Source organism: Rhopalosiphum padi, chromosome 1, assembly GCF_020882245.1.
Source record: "Rhopalosiphum padi isolate XX-2018 chromosome 1, ASM2088224v1, whole genome shotgun sequence".
NCBI lineage: Eukaryota > Metazoa > Arthropoda > Insecta > Hemiptera > Aphididae > Rhopalosiphum > Rhopalosiphum padi.
Genome location: NC_083597.1, coordinates 28,837,913 through 28,857,834, shown reverse-complemented (window position 1 = coordinate 28,857,834; position 19,922 = coordinate 28,837,913). Strand labels below are relative to the sequence as shown.

Sequence of the window (19,922 nt, the reverse complement as noted above, 5' to 3'; positions counted from 1 at the left end):
AGATTGTTTCATTATAACATACAGTTTAATAGTTCAATACCATTGATTTTTTTTATATAATAATAATATGTACACTACCTATATTCAAGTAACTGTCAGTTGTACATACATATAAAATGTGTATTGTTTATATTATAAATTATAATATTATACATTGCTATAGGTACAGAATGATAATGTTATTTTAATAATTAACTATGTCTATATTATATAAATTATAGATTGCTAATTATTATTATTATTGTTTTTAAGAACTTACAATGCAAATCAAACAGCCTCAATAGGCTCAATACCTGTCATTATTCATTAAGTACGAGTAGTATGACAAAAATACACAATAATAAATAATAATATATTACCCACTTAAATTTAAGAAATATATGCTACAATGTTAAGTATCAACCTTCAAGCAGAAAGACATAGATTAACGTAGCCGTAGGTATACCTACTTATACGGTTATATACTTTTATATTGAGTCACGAGAAGCACACGTATTATTATTTTGGTTATTATCTAACATTTAAATTGTTTATTATATGATAATTAAAGCTCGAAAATAACAGGAGTTAAAATATATATATACTATAGTTACAATATATGTATAATAAAAAAAAAAAAAATAAATATTGACAAAAAATCTAAAATATGCAAGCAAAAATATTAAATACGTAAAAACTTGTTCTTAAAATTCCATAAAAAGTATAAATTACCTACCTATTATTTATTAAAATTATTATACTACTAATATTAAGATGAAGAAGATGCAGCAAAATACTAAAATAGGTTCAACAATTAGTAGTTAAAACCATCGAGAAGAACACTACTTGTTAGAATACACCAGGAAGACTGAGAAAAATAAGAAACTAGATATATGTAGTACTAAAGAGTGTTATATCAGCAGTAGAATATGACAGATGAACATTAAACAATCAATTATTGAAGATCCACTTGATAAAGATCATTGGGAAGCATGGACTAATTTTACTGCATCCACTGACATCCAGGTATATTTATCATTAATAACATTATTTTTAAATATTATATCATTCTTAATTTCTGAATAAATGTATTTGTATCTGTAATCTGTAATCTGTATTTAAATACTACAAATAACTATGATATAACTTAATTTTTGTTTAGTAAAAAATTTGGCAACGTTGCATCCAATTTCACGCACAATCGTACGCCGTTGAAAAGTTAAAATCATGTGCTTTGTTATTCTGGCCAGTGCTTGATTTGGAAAAAAACTAGAAGGGGGACTCAGTGGATGTTGGATGAACGAGCGTTTCACACAAAATTCAATATCACATTACTGTGGGGTGCAAAGCACCCACATTCCCTTCAGCTACCTGTAACCCCCAAAAATCATTAAATTTATTATATAAAAATATTTTAAAATAAAGAAACACTTATTTATTTATTACACATCATCCAATGAAATTATAATTTAAATTACGATTTATAAAGATATATAAAATGTTATTAATAACTCATCAATACACCTACAAAAAACGTATCATGTATTATTACATATATACACCTATGTACATGAATAGACGAATAGAGTATTGTGCGACACAAACATCGTCGAGAAACACTTATATGGTATACAGCACAACCCGTGGTTGAAGATATACGACATTAAAGTTTAGCTACCAAGAACAACAAAAAATTTATAAATACGATAAAAACAGTATTGTACATCGACAAATGTGCTTCGAATCAAATGTATATTATATACGTGGAAATTTTATTAAATCGGCGTCCGCAATCCTATGTGCGAAAATAAAAAAGAACGAAGAATAACGTCCGGGGGACTGTCGTCGGCGGTCCTACTCATCGTTACCGCGATCGCGACCGCTAGACCGCAAACGGCGAAAAAATCGTATATACACACGGCTTTCAAAATACGCAAATTACGCGAATATTCCGTATTGATGTCGATCTTATTCCCAATCTTATTTTTATTATTAATATTACTATTTTTATTATTGTTATTATTATTTTATTCTTATAATAACTTTTATTTAAATTGTGCGTTTATCGGCGATTGCACTATTGGGGTTTCGACGGTTTCTTGTTATCTGTCACAGAACACGATCCTGCATGTGTAATCGCTAATGAATCAGGTATAAAAGGCCCTGTGAAACGACCAGCATTTACATTCACTGTCTTTCCTCCGTCGTAGCAAGACACACCCGGGCAGACTTGCGCGATTAAGGAAGGCATCTGATGTATATATTTTTTGTCAGAGATTTTTTGATATTTGACATATTATGTTGCCTGCACATTATATTGCTTGTACTCGTATTATTAAATAGTGATTTTACCCATACATATTCGCAGCTCTAGCTAACATTTGCTTAACTCAGCTCTGGTATGCACAAACAAAATTCGATCTTGGCCTATAATATAATAGTCCGACACCGTTCGGGCAGTGCTTCCGTTCGGGTTAGTGGTTGATTTTTTGCGTTTGTGCGAATACTGTTCATCACATCATATTTGCATATTTTATTTTTTCTGTTTCCGTGTTATGCGATAAACAGTCATTCGTAGGAATACATTATTCGTGAGTGTTCAAGCAAGTTTCCCAAACAGAACGTATATTCGTAAAAACCCTGTTTCCCTGTCCGTTATCGACATTGTCGACACGCGCAGAGCTACGGCAGGTTACGTTCCGCAGAAATGACGATTCGCGCGTACGTCGGATCTAGTGAGCAAATGGCACAGTTCCAGTGACTCGTCAGAGTTCCGCGTTACGGGTGTATCACTCTCGTTTGAGCTGCCCGTCTCGTGTGCCACTGTAATGATCTGACAACGCGTGTGATTCGATTCTGATCCGATTATTCGGTGGCTGCGATGCCGTTGAATGACATACGAATCTGTTCGAAACGTTGTACACATTACGATAACGTTAATTTTTTTTTAGTGTTTGTAAAATTTAAACTTAGTAATTTTTTGAATGAAACACTTCATCGGCTCCAGCGCCAGAACGTCTTGTGCTTACTTCAAGGCGACGTTCCCTTCTATTTGACGCTTGTAAACTTTTTCCATCTTCCTCTTAATTTCATTTACACTTTTCTTCATTTCTTTACTTATTTCCATCCAATAATCAATTTTTTTTTTTGCCATCCTTTATTGATTATTGGTCGAATCCCATAGAATTGATCTGGCTTTAAACATTTCAATAAGAAGTAGACATTCTTCGTCCGTCCAATCCATTATTTATTTTTTAATGATTATAATAATTAATAAAAACTAATAGTTTTTTATATTTTTTTTATATTGTAGTAATAATTTCTGGCTATTATCACTTATATCGCTTTCGTTTGAGCTGCCCGTCTCGTGTGCCGCTGTAATGATCTGACAACGCGTGCGATTCGATTCTGATCCGATTATTCGGTGGCTGTGACGTCGTTGAATGACATACGAATCTGTTCGAAACATTGTACACATTACGGAAACGTTGTTTTTTTTTTTTTTTTTTGGTAGTGTTTGTAAAATTGTAACGTATAATAATTGTCTATTATACAAGATTTTTTTTTTAGTGATACATATATCCACGTTCGTTTAGTTAAGTTGATTATTTATAAGCACCTAGTTATGAATATTTTTTTTTATATATTTCCTATAAAAAATTAGCAATTAACTCAAGTGTGGCCAATCATTGTTAAAAGTGAATTAGTGTAAAATTTATTGAAAAAAACACTCATATATTTGACATCTTCTTCTTATATATATTATTAAAATAAAACGTAAAAAATAGTCGCGTTCACAATATCTATGATCGCAGCGGTCGCATAGAAAAAGGCCTAGGTGTGGTCGTCACAGCCTAACGATCGATTATATGAATTACCCATTATTATTAACCAATTTTTTTTTCATAGTTTATACAAATATACAAATATTATGGCTATGGGTTATAGGTATATTTTGCATCAGAAAAAACTGATAATTTACAAATTCACTACAGCAAATGTTGCGTTTCCAGTGTTTCGTTTCAAATAAATAGGAGTATGCTAAAAAAAAAAGAGAAGGCGGACTCCGTCCCCCCACGTCCACCCCCTATTCAAGCACTGATTCTGGCACTGCGCGCAATCGCATATACCTAAAAAGGTAAAACGCGCGCAATCGTACTCCGCCGATCACATTTATATCACATTAAATATTTTGTTTCAAATTAAATAAAAATAAATTTATATTGAATTACACAAACTAATATTATTTTATTTGTTATTTTGCGCCTCGAGGCAACTGCCTCTGTTGCCTCTGCGGTAACTACTCCACTGATTTAAATTTATTATGGTTACACTTACAAACTGTAAAGAGAATTATGGTAAAAAATGAATGACAAAAAAAACGCCTTAACAGTTAACACAACGTCTATAGCATACTTAACCACTTAAATATTTCTAGCAATAAATATGTCAACTGTTAAGTTATAAGTGTAAACTGTTATTTACCAATAAAAACCGTCTAGAATATTGTTTAACGTAAACCATCGGCGTACGCAGCAAATCATAATTATATGCACGAATTGACTTTTTTTTTTTAGTCGTTTCATAATATGAACAAATACTTATTTTTAAGGGGGGTGTCATATCTCCCTGACACCCGGGGGGAGAGGGGGGGCTCTGCGTACGCCACTGACGTAAACATATTTATAAATTGAATTATAATAGGCGAATATCTACTAAATAAATATGGTATAAAAGGTGTAGTGCTTTTATAGTTATTAGTTTTTAAATTAAATACTGTATATTAAAAAAGGGACTGTAGTTATTTTAAAATGAGATCAAATGATTTACTAAAATTTAATATTTAGATTATATCTTATATCCTATATATAGTTATATATAATTTATAATTTATAAACTACCATTTTCAATATTTAGTTTTTTAAAAAATTCTTAGTTTTGTTTTTGATAGTTTTAAATAGTATTCATGAATACTTATTTTTTTACTAATATGTCATTATAAGAATAAGAATTTTATTTAAAATCTTGAAGGTAATAGGAATAATAGGATATCTATGTATATAATAAATTAGAATGTTAATAAAATATATGAGGTACTTGTTTTATAAAACCGTATACATTTAAAAAAATAATAACTTAAAATACAATAACAAACGGTTTTAACGATATTCCGATATTTACTTATATTAACTAGGTTTAGTTAAGGCAACCTTTACATAAATGATTTACCGTCTGTTTGCAGTAATTCCTCAGTCGAAAAGTTAATGTTCAGTGTTCACCGATAACTCTAATTTAAAAATTCTCAATTGCTGCCTTGGTCTAACTTAGAGTACCTATAGAATATAGATCATTGACATGGACTCATAATTCGACTGATAACTAGTTGACAATGTTCAGTATAAATTCCAAAAATCGATAGTTTTTGTGTTTAAATTTACCTATTTTCAGCCTTTTTCAGATATGAGTGATATTAGTGATAATAAGTAACGACTGTCATAAGTAGCGAACTTTATTTATATTTAGCCTTGCGAACGTAACGTATAGACGTAACCACGTGTTATTATCTGACGTCTTATTTATTTATACAGACATGCAGTGGCAGATTTAAGGGGGCCCACTTATCAGTTATATTCTTATATTATATTTTTAAAGCCTAACATAAAATCATACATTTTGTGCTTACAAAATTATATATTATACATATATAATATGAACAATTTTGTGTTTGTTCCTCCACTAAAAAAAATCTTAGTTCCGCCATTGCATTTATGATATTTTTAATAACATTATTGAATTTCTTGATTTATGAGATTGGCATTTTGTTTGCATAATTATTCGATTAGAAATTCAAGTTATTTTTATACCTTTGAAAAAAAAATTAATTTGCACCAATTTCTCGAGTAAGTAGACGATTTTAGAACTGAAAACTCAAAAAGCTAAAAAAAAGATCATGACTCAATACAATTGATATTAATTATATTTAACAATATGCGTAAATCTATGTCTAAAAGTATTGACGAAGTTTATGATACGATAAATTTAATGGATATTAAAACAAACTGCTTTGAACAATTCGTTTTATCAAATGATTAAGATAACCATACTATAATATTTTCTTGTATAGAAAATTTAAAATTTCTCTGTTCTAACGAAACAATATTATTAAACAGGATATTTAATCATTGTACAAAATATTTTGCGAATTTATTTACTATTCATGGTTTTAAGAATCAAAATTATATACTATTACTTTTTGCTTTGCTTCCTGATAAAATAGCCATTTTTTTATTATTATTATTATATTATTTTGTTGGAGTCAGTACTATCATTTTTAAAATATCTAAATTTGTAGGATTTTACCATTCCCCCTTTTTTCCGAAGAACTTTTGTTATGTAATTAAATATGTAATGACTTCGATTTCTTTTTTATGTCCCGTGAATGTTTTAGAACGAAAGATTTATTTTTATTTTCCAACTAAAAACTATTACTTATTATTTGTGCCACATTATTATATTTTAATACCGAATTAATTTAAACTATATTATTGTATATATATAAACAATTAAATGGCAATATAGTAGTGTTTAGTGTCTACTTATAGTGACACGGCCCTAGCGCCGTATATTATTATATATTACTATAATTAGCATAATTGGGTACTTACGAGTAATTATATTCATAATTGAAAATAATATTAAAATAAAGTAGATAAGTTTCATAGCCAAAGAGGGCCCAGACAATGAGAGTAAGATATTCAAAGATCGTCCTTTTAAATCGGACCGCGAACATCACAAATCTCAACATACCAAAAAATTAGGTTAAATGTGGGCTGAAAGCAACCAAATGGGCCCACGCACGTATAGAAATTGAGAGCTTCCCTCCGCTTGTTTGGAAGGTCAACTGTGTGGTGTATACTTTTAGTTAAAATAATTAAGAAATAATGACAAACGGAGTAGTAATGATAAAACAGATTCTATAATCATCGATTTTAAATGAAAACAAGTCATTAAAATGGACGTGTTAAATTTGAATTCAGTATAGATCATTATAATCGAAAACTATTCTGAGCGATAGACCTGTTAGGCTATATTACCAAGTATATTTTATGGTGTTTATATTTAAAGAAATCTATTATGTTACTATAAGTAATAGAATAGGCGTTATACAATATAAATAATCAATAGCTTTAACATAAACAGACGTTTTATCTGAAAACATTTCATTTATAATGTCATAGTGTGTATAAAATATAATATCATATGCAAGTTTCAATTCCTAACAAAAATAAGTATTTTTTAAAATACAATAAAATAACTAAAATAGTTAATCATTGTAAAATCAATACATTCATCGCTCCGTTCAGAATCAATAAAAGTCTACAAGTTATATAACTTGTATAAAAATATTTTTTAATTTATTTAATTTTTATCACTGAAAGTTGAATAATTCAAAAATACCTCGTTAAACATAATATTATTATACTCTACTAATAAAGATTCCTTAGGAATTTATTACCATTCAGTACTTTGAGAATCTTTAAGCCTTTACAAGACAACAGTTAAAAATAATAATTATCCAGTATCCACCATAGTATACCAAATATACATGTCCATTTACATTTACTGCACACTGCAGTTTATAAATTATTATATAGAATAAATATATAATATTATTTGGACCTATATTAGGTAATATATTTTATAGACTGGTATAATACAACAAAGGATAAACACACAATTAAAATAAATAATAATTTTTTTATTCAATGTTAATTTAATAACTTAATATATAGATCATTCGAGTATTAAAAATGTCCGAATAAATGCATAAACCTTACATGGGTATAATATATATTAAACAAAATAAATATTTCAACTATGTACCAAGAAATAAATAAATAAAAATAATGAACTTGTTAATTTATATAGTTTAATAATTATTAAAAACAAAAATTTCCAAAATATCTTCAACGCGAAAATTCGTTTCATTATATTGTTTTCAAAATTTTAACGCGTATTATAATAACAGAAGATAGTTTATGCCCAAAGTGAAATTGTAGATTGTTTGTGTAAGATACAATAATTAAGTTACACCTACATAAATACGTAATAATACTGGTATAATGGAATGGTTATGACAAGGTTGGAAGTTTAAAATGTTACGCTGGAATGTATGAGTATGCTACTCGTGTATAAAATCTGAGGATATTGGGGATATTCGGCATCAGTTTTGCATATAAATTTGGGCATGGAACAATGTGGAGGGTAAGACGAGCCTTTACATATGTCTTGTGTTTCCAAAATTGAGTCCACTTTGATTTGCTCCCTTGTTGGATCCGTATTGCAGACTGATGATAGTTTGACCGGCTTTAAGTTTGTCTTCGCTAAAGTTACGAATATTTTTCTCTGCTTCTTTCGGTCCAATACTTGGAGCACCGAATTGACCAGCCTATATAATGTATAAACATATTATATAAATAGTACTTTTTATTTCAGTATCTGTAAATGTATTAATAATCAAAAATAATTCTCAACTTTACCTTTCTACCCAATGACTGCAAGCAAATCACCACAGAGTTCAAGTTTTGGCGTTCCCACAAATCTACAGATTGGAAAGTTTCTTGAGAAGGTACACCGATCGATACAGCCACAGCCAAAAAGTTATTAATGTTTTCCATACACTTAAAAGCCATCGTACTAGTGTTCACTTTCTTAACGGATCCGGGAATTAGAGTGTTTACCAATCTACGGGAAATAAAGAAATATTACATAAAAATTCTATGGAAGCTACATAAAAAGACAAATAATAATAAATAAACCTATATTTTGAACACAAATGTATATAAGAAATTTATAGAAAAGAAAACGGAAATATCTGTTTCATTACGATAGTATAATATTAATTATATTGGAATATTCCATATTTTTGATTAATAAAACTGTAGTATAAAGTATAGTACATTATTTTATAATAATTATGTATATATTATATTATGTAAATAATAGGTACGACAGGTACGTACAATATTAATAAAAAAATAATAATTAATCTAAGTAAAACAATATGAAAGTGACAAGTAATCTTTATGAAAAATTCAAGGATATATTTTATCAGTTCGAAAGTAATGTTTCATTTATTACGTAGAATATGACTCACTGGCATAATACTTGTCCGTCCTTAAGAACTTCAAAAAAGTTGTCGGGATCGCCAGATGTGTTCAATGGCAAACCAGTGACGCTGCTCACCCACTCTAAACATTCTTGAGCTAGCTCTTCACTGTATTTGCTGTTGATCTATAAAAAAAAAGTTTTAAAGGTTATTTCTCGAGGCATTAAACAAAATATAAAACATATTTTAAATGCTTTAAATTGTTCCCATTGTTCTCACGACTTTTATTTAAATTTACAGCTATAGTTAATACTGATAGTAAATAGAACCAACTAAGAATATAAAAATATTCTAATTAACTTAACCTTTTAATTAGTTTTCATCTAATTTAAATAATTTCATCTATAAGTAATAAACTCAATAATGTTATTTAAAGACGTTCGTTAATTATTTCGAAAATTATGTAGGTATAAACATTTTTTACTATTTATAATAATTATAACTTTTTAAAATTACGACAAATATTATTAATTTTATATTCCAAAACAAAATATTTCAATGCATAAAAATTACGATTAGTTAGTCATACCTTATAATTTAACTTAAAGTATTTAAAAATTAAAGGTTAGATTAGCGGTTTCCTAACTTTTTTGGTTCACGTATCCCCAAAAATAAAATATTTAATCACGTCTCCCTTGAATAATTGAAACATCATTTTTGTATTAGTATATACTATATACTATATAGCAATAGTACTTTATAAATATACTTATAGTGATAGGTACAATATCAATATTTACATCGTACAAGGTGGATTAAAATAGTGGCACTTAATACGTGATACGTAGTGTTGGTCTGCTAGTTTGTACATAAACAATTTTAAATATTTATAACTAATTAACAACTTGTTCAAAATGAAATTATTAGACATCGAAACACTCCGAAAGAATATCTAAAAAAAGTATATATTACAAAAATACCTATTATTTTTTAATGACTAAATGTTTATAGTTTTCGAAATATTGGTGTATTTTATATTATAGAAACCATCATACAGTATTAACTCATAATAGTAAAATATTATTATAGTGTATAAATATATTTATAAATGGTTTTGATATAATATTATATAATATATAATATATTCCAACGTATGTATTAAACAAGACACTATATTTATATTTATACATATTATACTTTTCATTAAGTTACTCGTCTATAGGCCAACTATAAAATTATGTATTAATATCTGCTTTATATATATTTTAATTTTATTTATTAAAACATCGACAACCAACGATAATTAAAAATGACTGAAATAACATAATGTAATCGTATATGAATAATGATTTATGATAATATTTAATATATTTTACAAAAGTGATATATTATTATGAAATCGACATACAACACATATATAACTGTTTAATGAATTCCTGATCTATTTCCTATATCATTTCTGTAAGCTTGTAAATTAAATAGTATAAACAAATATTATTTCATAATACTGTTATTTAAACATAATATATTATAAAAATTATGTTGTATTTTATTTTATAGATTTGTTGTTTGGTAGTATTACTTACAGAAATTATATTTTTTCAACATATTATATTCACACATTTATATTATTGATATTTCTTTTAAATAATTACTTAAATAATATTTGTATTTTGAAAACTCTCAACCAAACTATTCTGATCTTTAGAACAAAAAAAAACCAAGATACAAATTACAAATGAATACTATAAGTATCTACAAGAAAGTAAAAAAGCATAAGTTAAATTAATTTTTAACAGCCGAATAAATAAAATATTATCGATTCATTTAAAAACTTAAACAATATAATTAATGGGTTTATCTCCATTTTATTACTTGAAACATTTTGGTGTAGTATATTATTACAATTAGCACATTGATAACAAGTATTTTGTTTATACTTATTCCTTTTAACTACGGCCAATGGACAATATACTTTATATTCAAGTGCCCAATACATTTCTCGAGAATGTGCTGAACGTGGAATAATTAGTTGCTGATGTCATCGCTATAATCAGCCAACAAATACTCGTTCCTACTGTTTATTTTTTTAAATTTCTAGTCATCAAGGTTCAAGAAGGAAGCACGTATGTCTACGTACATTTATATGCGAAATCGTGAGTACATAACAATGGAAAATTTGAGAAATAATTATTCAAAACATTTAATACTTATATTATAGTCAGTATACTATAACAACACTATCAACACTATATTATTAACTATAATTTTCTACATAAATATGACATGATTAATTGATAATTGATCTATCTATAATATATTGTTACAATATAAAAACATATTATGACTATGAAAATTGAATTTTAAGTTCAATAGAACTTTTAACAGATATTTTATAATAATGAAAAATTAAAACAATAATAAGTGTATTTTATTAGATGACGTAGTGTTTATATAAATTGGTTTAAGTTTTAAATGTATTACTTTTAATGTTATTATAAATATAAATATCTATTTAAAGTAGTACACGCCTTACTATTAGTTTTAAAAGCTATCATCGATAGAGTAGTCATCTGATAATATAGTTTTTAAGGCGTCATAATAGTTATTTAAGAATCATATTTCTAATCTTCATTTACTATTCCAAATTGTTACCACAGTCAATCTACTGAGGACTATTGTCCCTTAAAATTGTTTGACAAAAGATATTTAAAAGATTGTCCTCTAAACTAATGGCTGCTTTTGGACTGGAAAGCAAAATAGTAGCTAAGCCTAGATTTACCAAAATAATTATTTCACTTGATAAGTAATTATGTGTGTGGTAAACTGATAAACAAAACTAATAAGACGTTAAAGATTGTGTGTAATCGAAATATTGCTATAATTTACGACAAAATTAACTACCATAAGAAAAATATAAATTCTATAAGTAGTTTCCAGTTGTCATTTCTAGGTATGTCTCCCTTTAGGAATTTGATGTATTTAAAATATGACCCAATGGTATTGGTTGTTATTACTTTTTTATTTTTCTAAATTTGGCATATAGAGTTATACATTTATAATATAATAGGGTAATACCTAATATAATAATAAAGTACAATATACGGACTAAGATGGAAATCGATATAAAAGAGAAGTAAACACGTAGTTATAGATAGGTACTAATAGAAGTTTTTTTTTTTAAATGCCTTATTAGAATTTATATCTCAACATTTTTTGAAAATCACAATCTCCACCTCACCACTTATAAAATTATATTCCGTATAGGCTAGGTTATATCATAATATAGATCAAACAAATTTTATCATTTAACTTTTGTTTTTTATATTTTCTATATTTTAACAATTAAAAAGTCTAGTGCTAGGGACTTATAGGAATTGGAATTTTCTTCAATAATCATCCAAAGCATAGCTAAGTAATATAGAAATTTGTTGCATAGTAATAGAAGTCTTTTATTTTGTATATTTTGCATATTATTCAGATCTTTTTTCCATATAAGTGCATGTTTTGTTATATTTGTATTTTAAGTACATATTATATTTCACATATTTTATTAAAAAAAAAAAAATCATGGTAGATTAGAAGGTCACGAAAATCCTCTAATAAAAGGCTTACATACCCCTTCACTTTCTGGAAACCCCTGTCGAAGGCTCAAAAGAAAATAGTGTAAAAACCTTTTAACTTAATAATTCCATAACCTAAATTCCAAGTTAAGTGCTACTAGTGGGTGGCTCCATAAGTTCCTATTCACGCAATTCTAGTAATGTTTTATTTATTCTCATCTCACGCATACTTATTGTGTTTAATTGTATAAATAGTATATTAAAAAAAAAAAAAATTAAAAGCAATATATAACAGAAAATAATATTTTAAATATACTATAGAATATTTCATATGAATTTTCTAGAAATAAGAAAAAAATGATTAAATATAAATTATTAAATAATCTATCTACTGAGTGTTTTCCCAATTATTTGTATGTTGTGAAAAACATAAAATCGGTTGATAAGGAATACGCCGAATACGGTCAAGTTGGTATTGTATTTGTTTTCGTCTTGTGTTAATATAGTTAGTATAATAATTAATAATAATAATATAGCAGTAATAATTCTAAACTAGATACATGTTTTTTTAAATTAAATTAAAAATGCCTTATTTAATAATAAATAAATTTGCAATTTTTGGTTTCTAATGAAAAATAAAATATTTTCAAGAGCATATATTATGATAATTGTCTAGGATATAAATGCATGCATATTTTAAGGTTTCTTAGAGCATGAAGTCCTTAGTATTACAGTAATAAGTAATAACCAACCACTTTTGTCAAGGCTAATTGTTTCAAATGTTTTAATAATAACAATAAAAACTGCTTAACAATCTATAATATTATGTACAATCAAATGTTGTGCAGTTTAAAAATTAATGATTACATTTTTAGTAGTGTTTTTTACTCCACGAATATACATTAATTTATTTAGAAAAGTATATAATTTAAAAGATGAAATACAGTGAAAATTAATAAAAATTGATAATTTTAACTAAGTCTATACCTTTTTAAGTTTAGATTATAAAGTAAAAGCTCAGGTAAAAAAATAATTTCATATTCTCACACCTAATCTTATCTGTATTTATATTTAGTCACACAATTCCAGGCATTTGATTTTCAAAAACCTATTAACCTATATACATACAACATGTGATAGCGAGATGGCAACGCATACAAGCAAAAACCAATCGACCCACATTGGCCATATACGGTATCTATTTGAAAAAGCGACACAACCATATATAGAAGAAACACAAAGATGAATCATCGATTGATACATGAGGCCATCTGTTTGTACAATACATGTATTGGAATCAAGGATTTCGTCAAAAAATCCCCTTCATCACATATAATTGGTTATTATAATTTAAAAATATTCAGCTAAATAAGGAATTGCAAAAAGAACTATATATCGAATAGTTTAATTATATGTAGTTATAAAAGTTATTTCTTTATAGTATTTTACCTAATTATAAGACTCGTCAACATAATTACCTTTCCAGAATCTGATGTGAGAAATTGCACATGTTATTAATGTAGAAAAAAAATATTAGAATAAAATCTTTATGGCAATTGTACGTTCGTTGTGGATTAAAATGAATTATATGTTGTGCAAATCAAAGATATATAATATATATTATATACTAAATATTAAATATCTAACTAACATTACAGATATCAGTCTCAAAGTCTAAACATAAGAAATAAACTCTTGCTCGAGCTGAAATATGTATGTAAAACTCACACATTTAGCTTTATAAATTAAAATTATTATTTTGAAGTTATATTATACCGTCTTAAACATTTTTAAAACCTCAGCTAAAACACATTTATTGCCACACTAATACTTTTTAAGAAAAATAAATCACGCTATGGAATATTCTGAAAATTGTGAAGATAATATACTTAATGATTATAATTATGGTTACATTTTAGTCATTCTGCATATAACAATATGCATTAGTAATAGGATTATAGTTTACAGGTTTATCTAAAAAAAAACACTTAATAATAAAAACATTATTTTTCACATGGAATGCTAAACGGTATGACGACGTACGTATGCGTCATGTATCGAAATTGAATACGACCGTTTAGTTTTTAGTATTAACGAAAATTGCTCTACACGACTACACGATTATAATTTACAACACTTATACTTAACTTTTAAAAACTTAATCAACCGAGACAAAAATTACGATCATAATTTCATATATCACAATTTTATTATTTATATCTATTACGTTTATTTTGTATAGACTAATTAGGTACAACCATGACGATAAACGTGAGACGGGGCAAATATGTAGAGATTTAAATTACACCTACGCAATGACTTTTTAACTTCGGTATGTCGAGCCTGTCGAGGAGTTATTCTAAAAAGACGTGTTATCTTTGTGTTGGAAGGAAAAACCGGTTCGGTCTCAGCTACAAGCATAATATTATGTTAGTGTAGGTGCAGTGGAATTATCTGAAAAGACGTATTTTAACCGACATTTTATCGGCGAGGTATGTCAGTCGTCTCTTGATTCTTGAAGGTACCGTCTATACCAATACACTATTATATTATATTGTATGGAATATTGTTTTGTTAACCAGTAAACATTGGATAGACATTTAAACAAACCATATTTAAATAAAGCAATACTACTAATTTGTATTTATGGGTTAATGTCGAAGCTTATAAAAAAAAATTACGTAATTCCACATAAGTGAATAATAAATAATAATAATAATAAAATATACGTGTACAATATAATGGGTAACGACTAATAAAATTATAACTATAGTGCCCGGATTTATATGTAAAATAAATGCATATTCTTCTGCAATTCGCCCAGAATAATTTTGATATTTAAATACCTTAACATTTTTATTAGTAAAAGACCCAAACTTACGAATGTTCTGTAAAAAAATTGAGGATTTTCTACATTGAAAAAAATCGATTGTATAATCATCGACGAAGTAACATAATGTGACTAAGGTGAGGAACTGTCAGTTGAAGTTATCTTGTTTTAAATATGCGTCAATTGTATCTTGTGACGTGGAATGAAATTTTTCCAATTACAAAAGCATACTTTGAAATAATCGTAGAAGTTTTTAATTCGAAAACTTAAAATTGATTGTTATTACCTCATGGTGGTACTCGTCATGTAATAATAATTTAATATAAATAGTATAATAGGTACTTTACCATAAAAATAATACTATTCTGAATTTTTTTAATTGACTTTTTCATACATATATTTAGATTTATCTAATAACTACTCAAAATCGTAAATGTTATTATTATTATAGCATATTTTTTTATGATATGAATCTGTATATTTCATGGATTTCTATCGCATATAAATTCAAAAACTAGCTATAATACTTATATCAATAATAAGTAATAACTATTAATTTACAAAATTACGACGAATACAAACAGTTTGGAACCGTAATTCGCAAGTACCTAGCAATTAAAGTAGTGTATGATATGTACAGTCTAGTAGCTGAGCTCCGCCAAAAAAATATTTTGTCATTTTATTTTCCTTTTGTGAACATAAGTTTCTTGTTAGATTTATCTGGTTGTAAATCAAACTAAAAAGTACCTATAGCACGTGGTGAACAAATAGAATCAATTAACTTAACGATTATCAGCGCACAGGAATTTTAGTACCATCGAATTTTTATTCGTCATCACACCATAACAACATTTGACATATACCTAATAACTAATAAGTAATTAGTAATAATAAAGGTATTTTGAAATCACGTGTCTTAAATTGTGTACAATATATTATGAATAGTCTAAGTAGAGTGGTAATATTACGTATATTGTGTATAATGTGTTTTATTACTTAAAGTACGAGCTTTACAAAAGTTATATACCTAATATATAAAAATAATGTGGTTAGAATAATTTATTTAGAATCGATCGAAAAACGAGTGTAAAGTTTTATTTTCGTAGTTTACTTAATGGAAGATGTGAAATAATTCATTTAATTGGATTCAGCTCGATTATCAGGTTATCGCAATGGTTACGAGTTTACGACAAACAATACCATAATCTAAAAACAACATTATACTTTAATACTAGATGCGTATGTTATATAATATATGAATACACTTATTTAATTCGATATAGTATGTTATTTCGCGGAATATTTTTTTCCATCATTGAAATTAGAAACATGCAACGGCCAACAAAATAATAATAAAATATAGTGCATACGCAAGCTAATTTACCCACAGCGACAGTATGTAAACACATTTAATTAATTGGATTTGCCGGAACGAGCATGGACTTCGAGTTCTAGGTGCGTTTGACCTATATAATATAAAACATTTTTTTCCCTTGCACAACCCACAAGCACCAGTGAGTAGGGAAAAGGGAGAGACGTTGTGTGACCTGCTCTTGCCACAGTGGCATAACAATAATATTTATTATCAAACGATCTGCCGTGGATGCTAATATATTTATTATTTATATGTATAATATTATATACAATTAATACCTATCTATATCGTACAAACGAATTTGGAACCTTGGAATTCGGTATTGGTCGGAAAACAAAAAATTCGTCATACTGTTGCGCGTTCTTTTGTTACACTGTTGAAATAAAACTTGACTACCTACCAACCTTGGTTGTGATTTACAATAATAGATTTTGTTGGTAAAATAACGATCAATTGCACCAGCAGCAGTGGGGTTCCACGAAACACGATGTCCTGTAGTAATTTTTACAGTATATAAATGCCCTGCATCATATTGCACTAGAGCTACAGAATTTATAATACGATAATACACACGCGTACATAAACTCAAATTGTCTAAAAGGCTAAAATGCCAAACAGACGCTACAGGTTATCTGCACACTGCAGTGTTACAACCTTCGTGTTTTTGTGAACATGTTTTACACGAAAATCGCAAGTGACGTAGACTCGAAAAGTCGAAAGTTATAGTATTTAGACATTCGACATCCAGTATTATAGTAAAACGTAGGGTTATACTATTTGGATGTTAAACGATTCAAACGGCGATTACAGACATTACAGTAAGGTTATTCATCAGTATCATCAAACACAATAATGTTCATAATAATATTATTATTACGTGTACGGTGTAGGTACAGTGTAAAGGACGGCACTTGTCGGAATCGAACAGGTGCTCTAGATGCACAGTGGTTACCTAAAATTAACGTTTATTATAATAATATAGCAGCTGCATAATATTATAGCTTACGCTGTATAAGGTTGTTAACACTCAATATCGTGATTAAACGCACCACGAACTATCGATACGGAATTGAATGTCGTGCGTTCTTATGCTCGCGGAACGTAAATCATAGTAAAATATAATAATTATTATATACCAATGAACAAGTATAGCCGATAGTAATAATAAAAAATGTATAAAAAAATAATAATAAGTCGGGTGGCTACTCACTTTGCGTTGCGCTTCGGCGGCGAAACCAGATTTGGTGGCTCTGTTGTTGGCCATTTTTGGTAGAGAATCTATGGGATATCGGAATTGAACTGAGCGAAATTAGTCGTCGTCGACGAGTGTATCGGTTATTGTTTATTTATGCACGACCGTGATCGACGGTTATTAATTTTATTATATTGTGCAGCACTCGGCGAATATACTACAATCTAAGCAGAGACGGACGAGGTGCTTACAAGACTGGTCCAAGATAACGACTGATCGGGTGACGGGCGTCGGCGGTGGGTTGTCGAGTGTGAACCGGACTGTTCCGTATAGTTTTATTACGTACGTCGCGAGCCGAACCTTACCGACGACGACGACGACGGCGACGACGACGATTACAATTACCGTGGCGGTGGCGGCGGGGCAACACATCGCACAGCACTACAGCAGCCGCCCGCACGAGATACGAGTATACAACCATTATATTATTTTTATTATTTCTATTCTGTGGTACGAGTGTACGACCAATGACCATTATTATTATTTAATTATTACAGTTATTACTGACTACGTCTTCATATGTTATGTCTTGTGCTCTTGTAGTCTTGTTTATTTGTTAAATTAAAAATATACCTAAGATATTTACCTATTGCCAAGTCAAAGTTTTAGATTTGTACATCGGCTTTTATGATATTATTTCAATTTTTCTGCGATATATCGATGTACAAATATTTTTAAACTGTAATACTGGATTAGACTACCCGAGAGAAAATGTAAATAGTGCGCTGGCAATTGCCATCCTCTTAAAAGGGCACCTACGTGTGTTGTCTCCATTTTAGAATGTACAAACGTTGAAACGTATAACATATGCTATATAGTATATAGCAAATTTTATGTTCACAATAATCCGCCAATTCACTATGTAACTTTTAAAATAAATAGAATGAATTGATCTGTTATAAAATTTAAAGTTAAGATAATTATCTAGAGAATTTCAGAAGCTTCTAATGAAATGTTGATTACAAAGTACCTAATAGTTATGACTTATGAGCATTTAAAACTGTATATTTTTTTAAATTTTAAAACTAGATAAAACTTGCTTTAAAATTAAAATTTCATAATACGATCGAGTAGTATCGAGTAGGCGGAAATTTAGTTGAATCTTTAGGGGGGCTATATAATAATCCAATGTAAAGTGACCCCCGCCACCCCTTTTTATACACAGGTATAACATATTACATTCAATTTTTAGGGGGTCTATTGAAATACTTGGGGGGGGCTAAGCCCCCCTATGTCCGCCTATGATAGTATCCATGATAGGTGCCCTAAATAATAATCTTAGATTTAGATTTTACAATACATCAATTCGAATTAATTTTAAAAGTTAGAGTAAAATGGATTATTGTGAACATGAAATAGGTGATATGCGTTTATAAGACGTACAACACGTAGGTACAGGTGTGAAATATTGAATTATATAAACATAATATTATACCTAACTTGCAACTGTTGCAAGTTGCAGTTGAAGCTTTTTTATCAAATAAGTATATATATATATGAAAAAATAAATTATTAAATTATTATAATATAGTAATAATGATTATGATTATAAATAATAATTATAATATTATATTATTTGACATTGGTAGACAATATTGCATGTAGTTATTATTTATTACACATTTGACTTCAGTGTATATATGATACACATTTATTTTATATTATAAAAGTGAATTTGGTAAAAAAGATCCATTTGATATTACATTCAATCTCTATTCTCTAGCTGTAATCTATTAAGTATTAATTCAAATAGTTTCCAAAATGTTTGTTTATAAAAAAAATACTTTAGTTAAAGTTAGACAATTAAAAGAATC

General features: G+C 28.0%; 1 protein-coding gene and 1 long non-coding RNA gene across 2 annotated transcripts; one reads left to right on the top strand and one right to left on the bottom strand.

The window, feature by feature from the left end:
* Positions 1 to 7,717: 7,717 nt before the first annotated feature.
* LOC132917071 (myophilin) lies at positions 7,718 to 18,358 on the bottom strand. The gene is made up of 4 exons (XM_060977607.1): positions 18,067 to 18,358; positions 9,137 to 9,273; positions 8,520 to 8,724; positions 7,718 to 8,428 (listed from the first exon to the last, which is right to left on the bottom strand). The coding sequence occupies exons 1-4, from the start codon at positions 18,118 to 18,120 to the stop codon at positions 8,258 to 8,260; spliced, it is 567 nt and encodes a 188-aa protein (XP_060833590.1). The 5' UTR covers positions 18,121 to 18,358; the 3' UTR covers positions 7,718 to 8,257.
* On the top strand, positions 11,071 to 14,081 carry LOC132918536 (uncharacterized). The gene is made up of 2 exons (XR_009660510.1): positions 11,071 to 11,244; positions 13,727 to 14,081. It is a non-coding gene; the product is annotated as an uncharacterized LOC132918536 (long non-coding RNA).
* Positions 18,359 to 19,922: the final 1,564 nt, after the last annotated feature.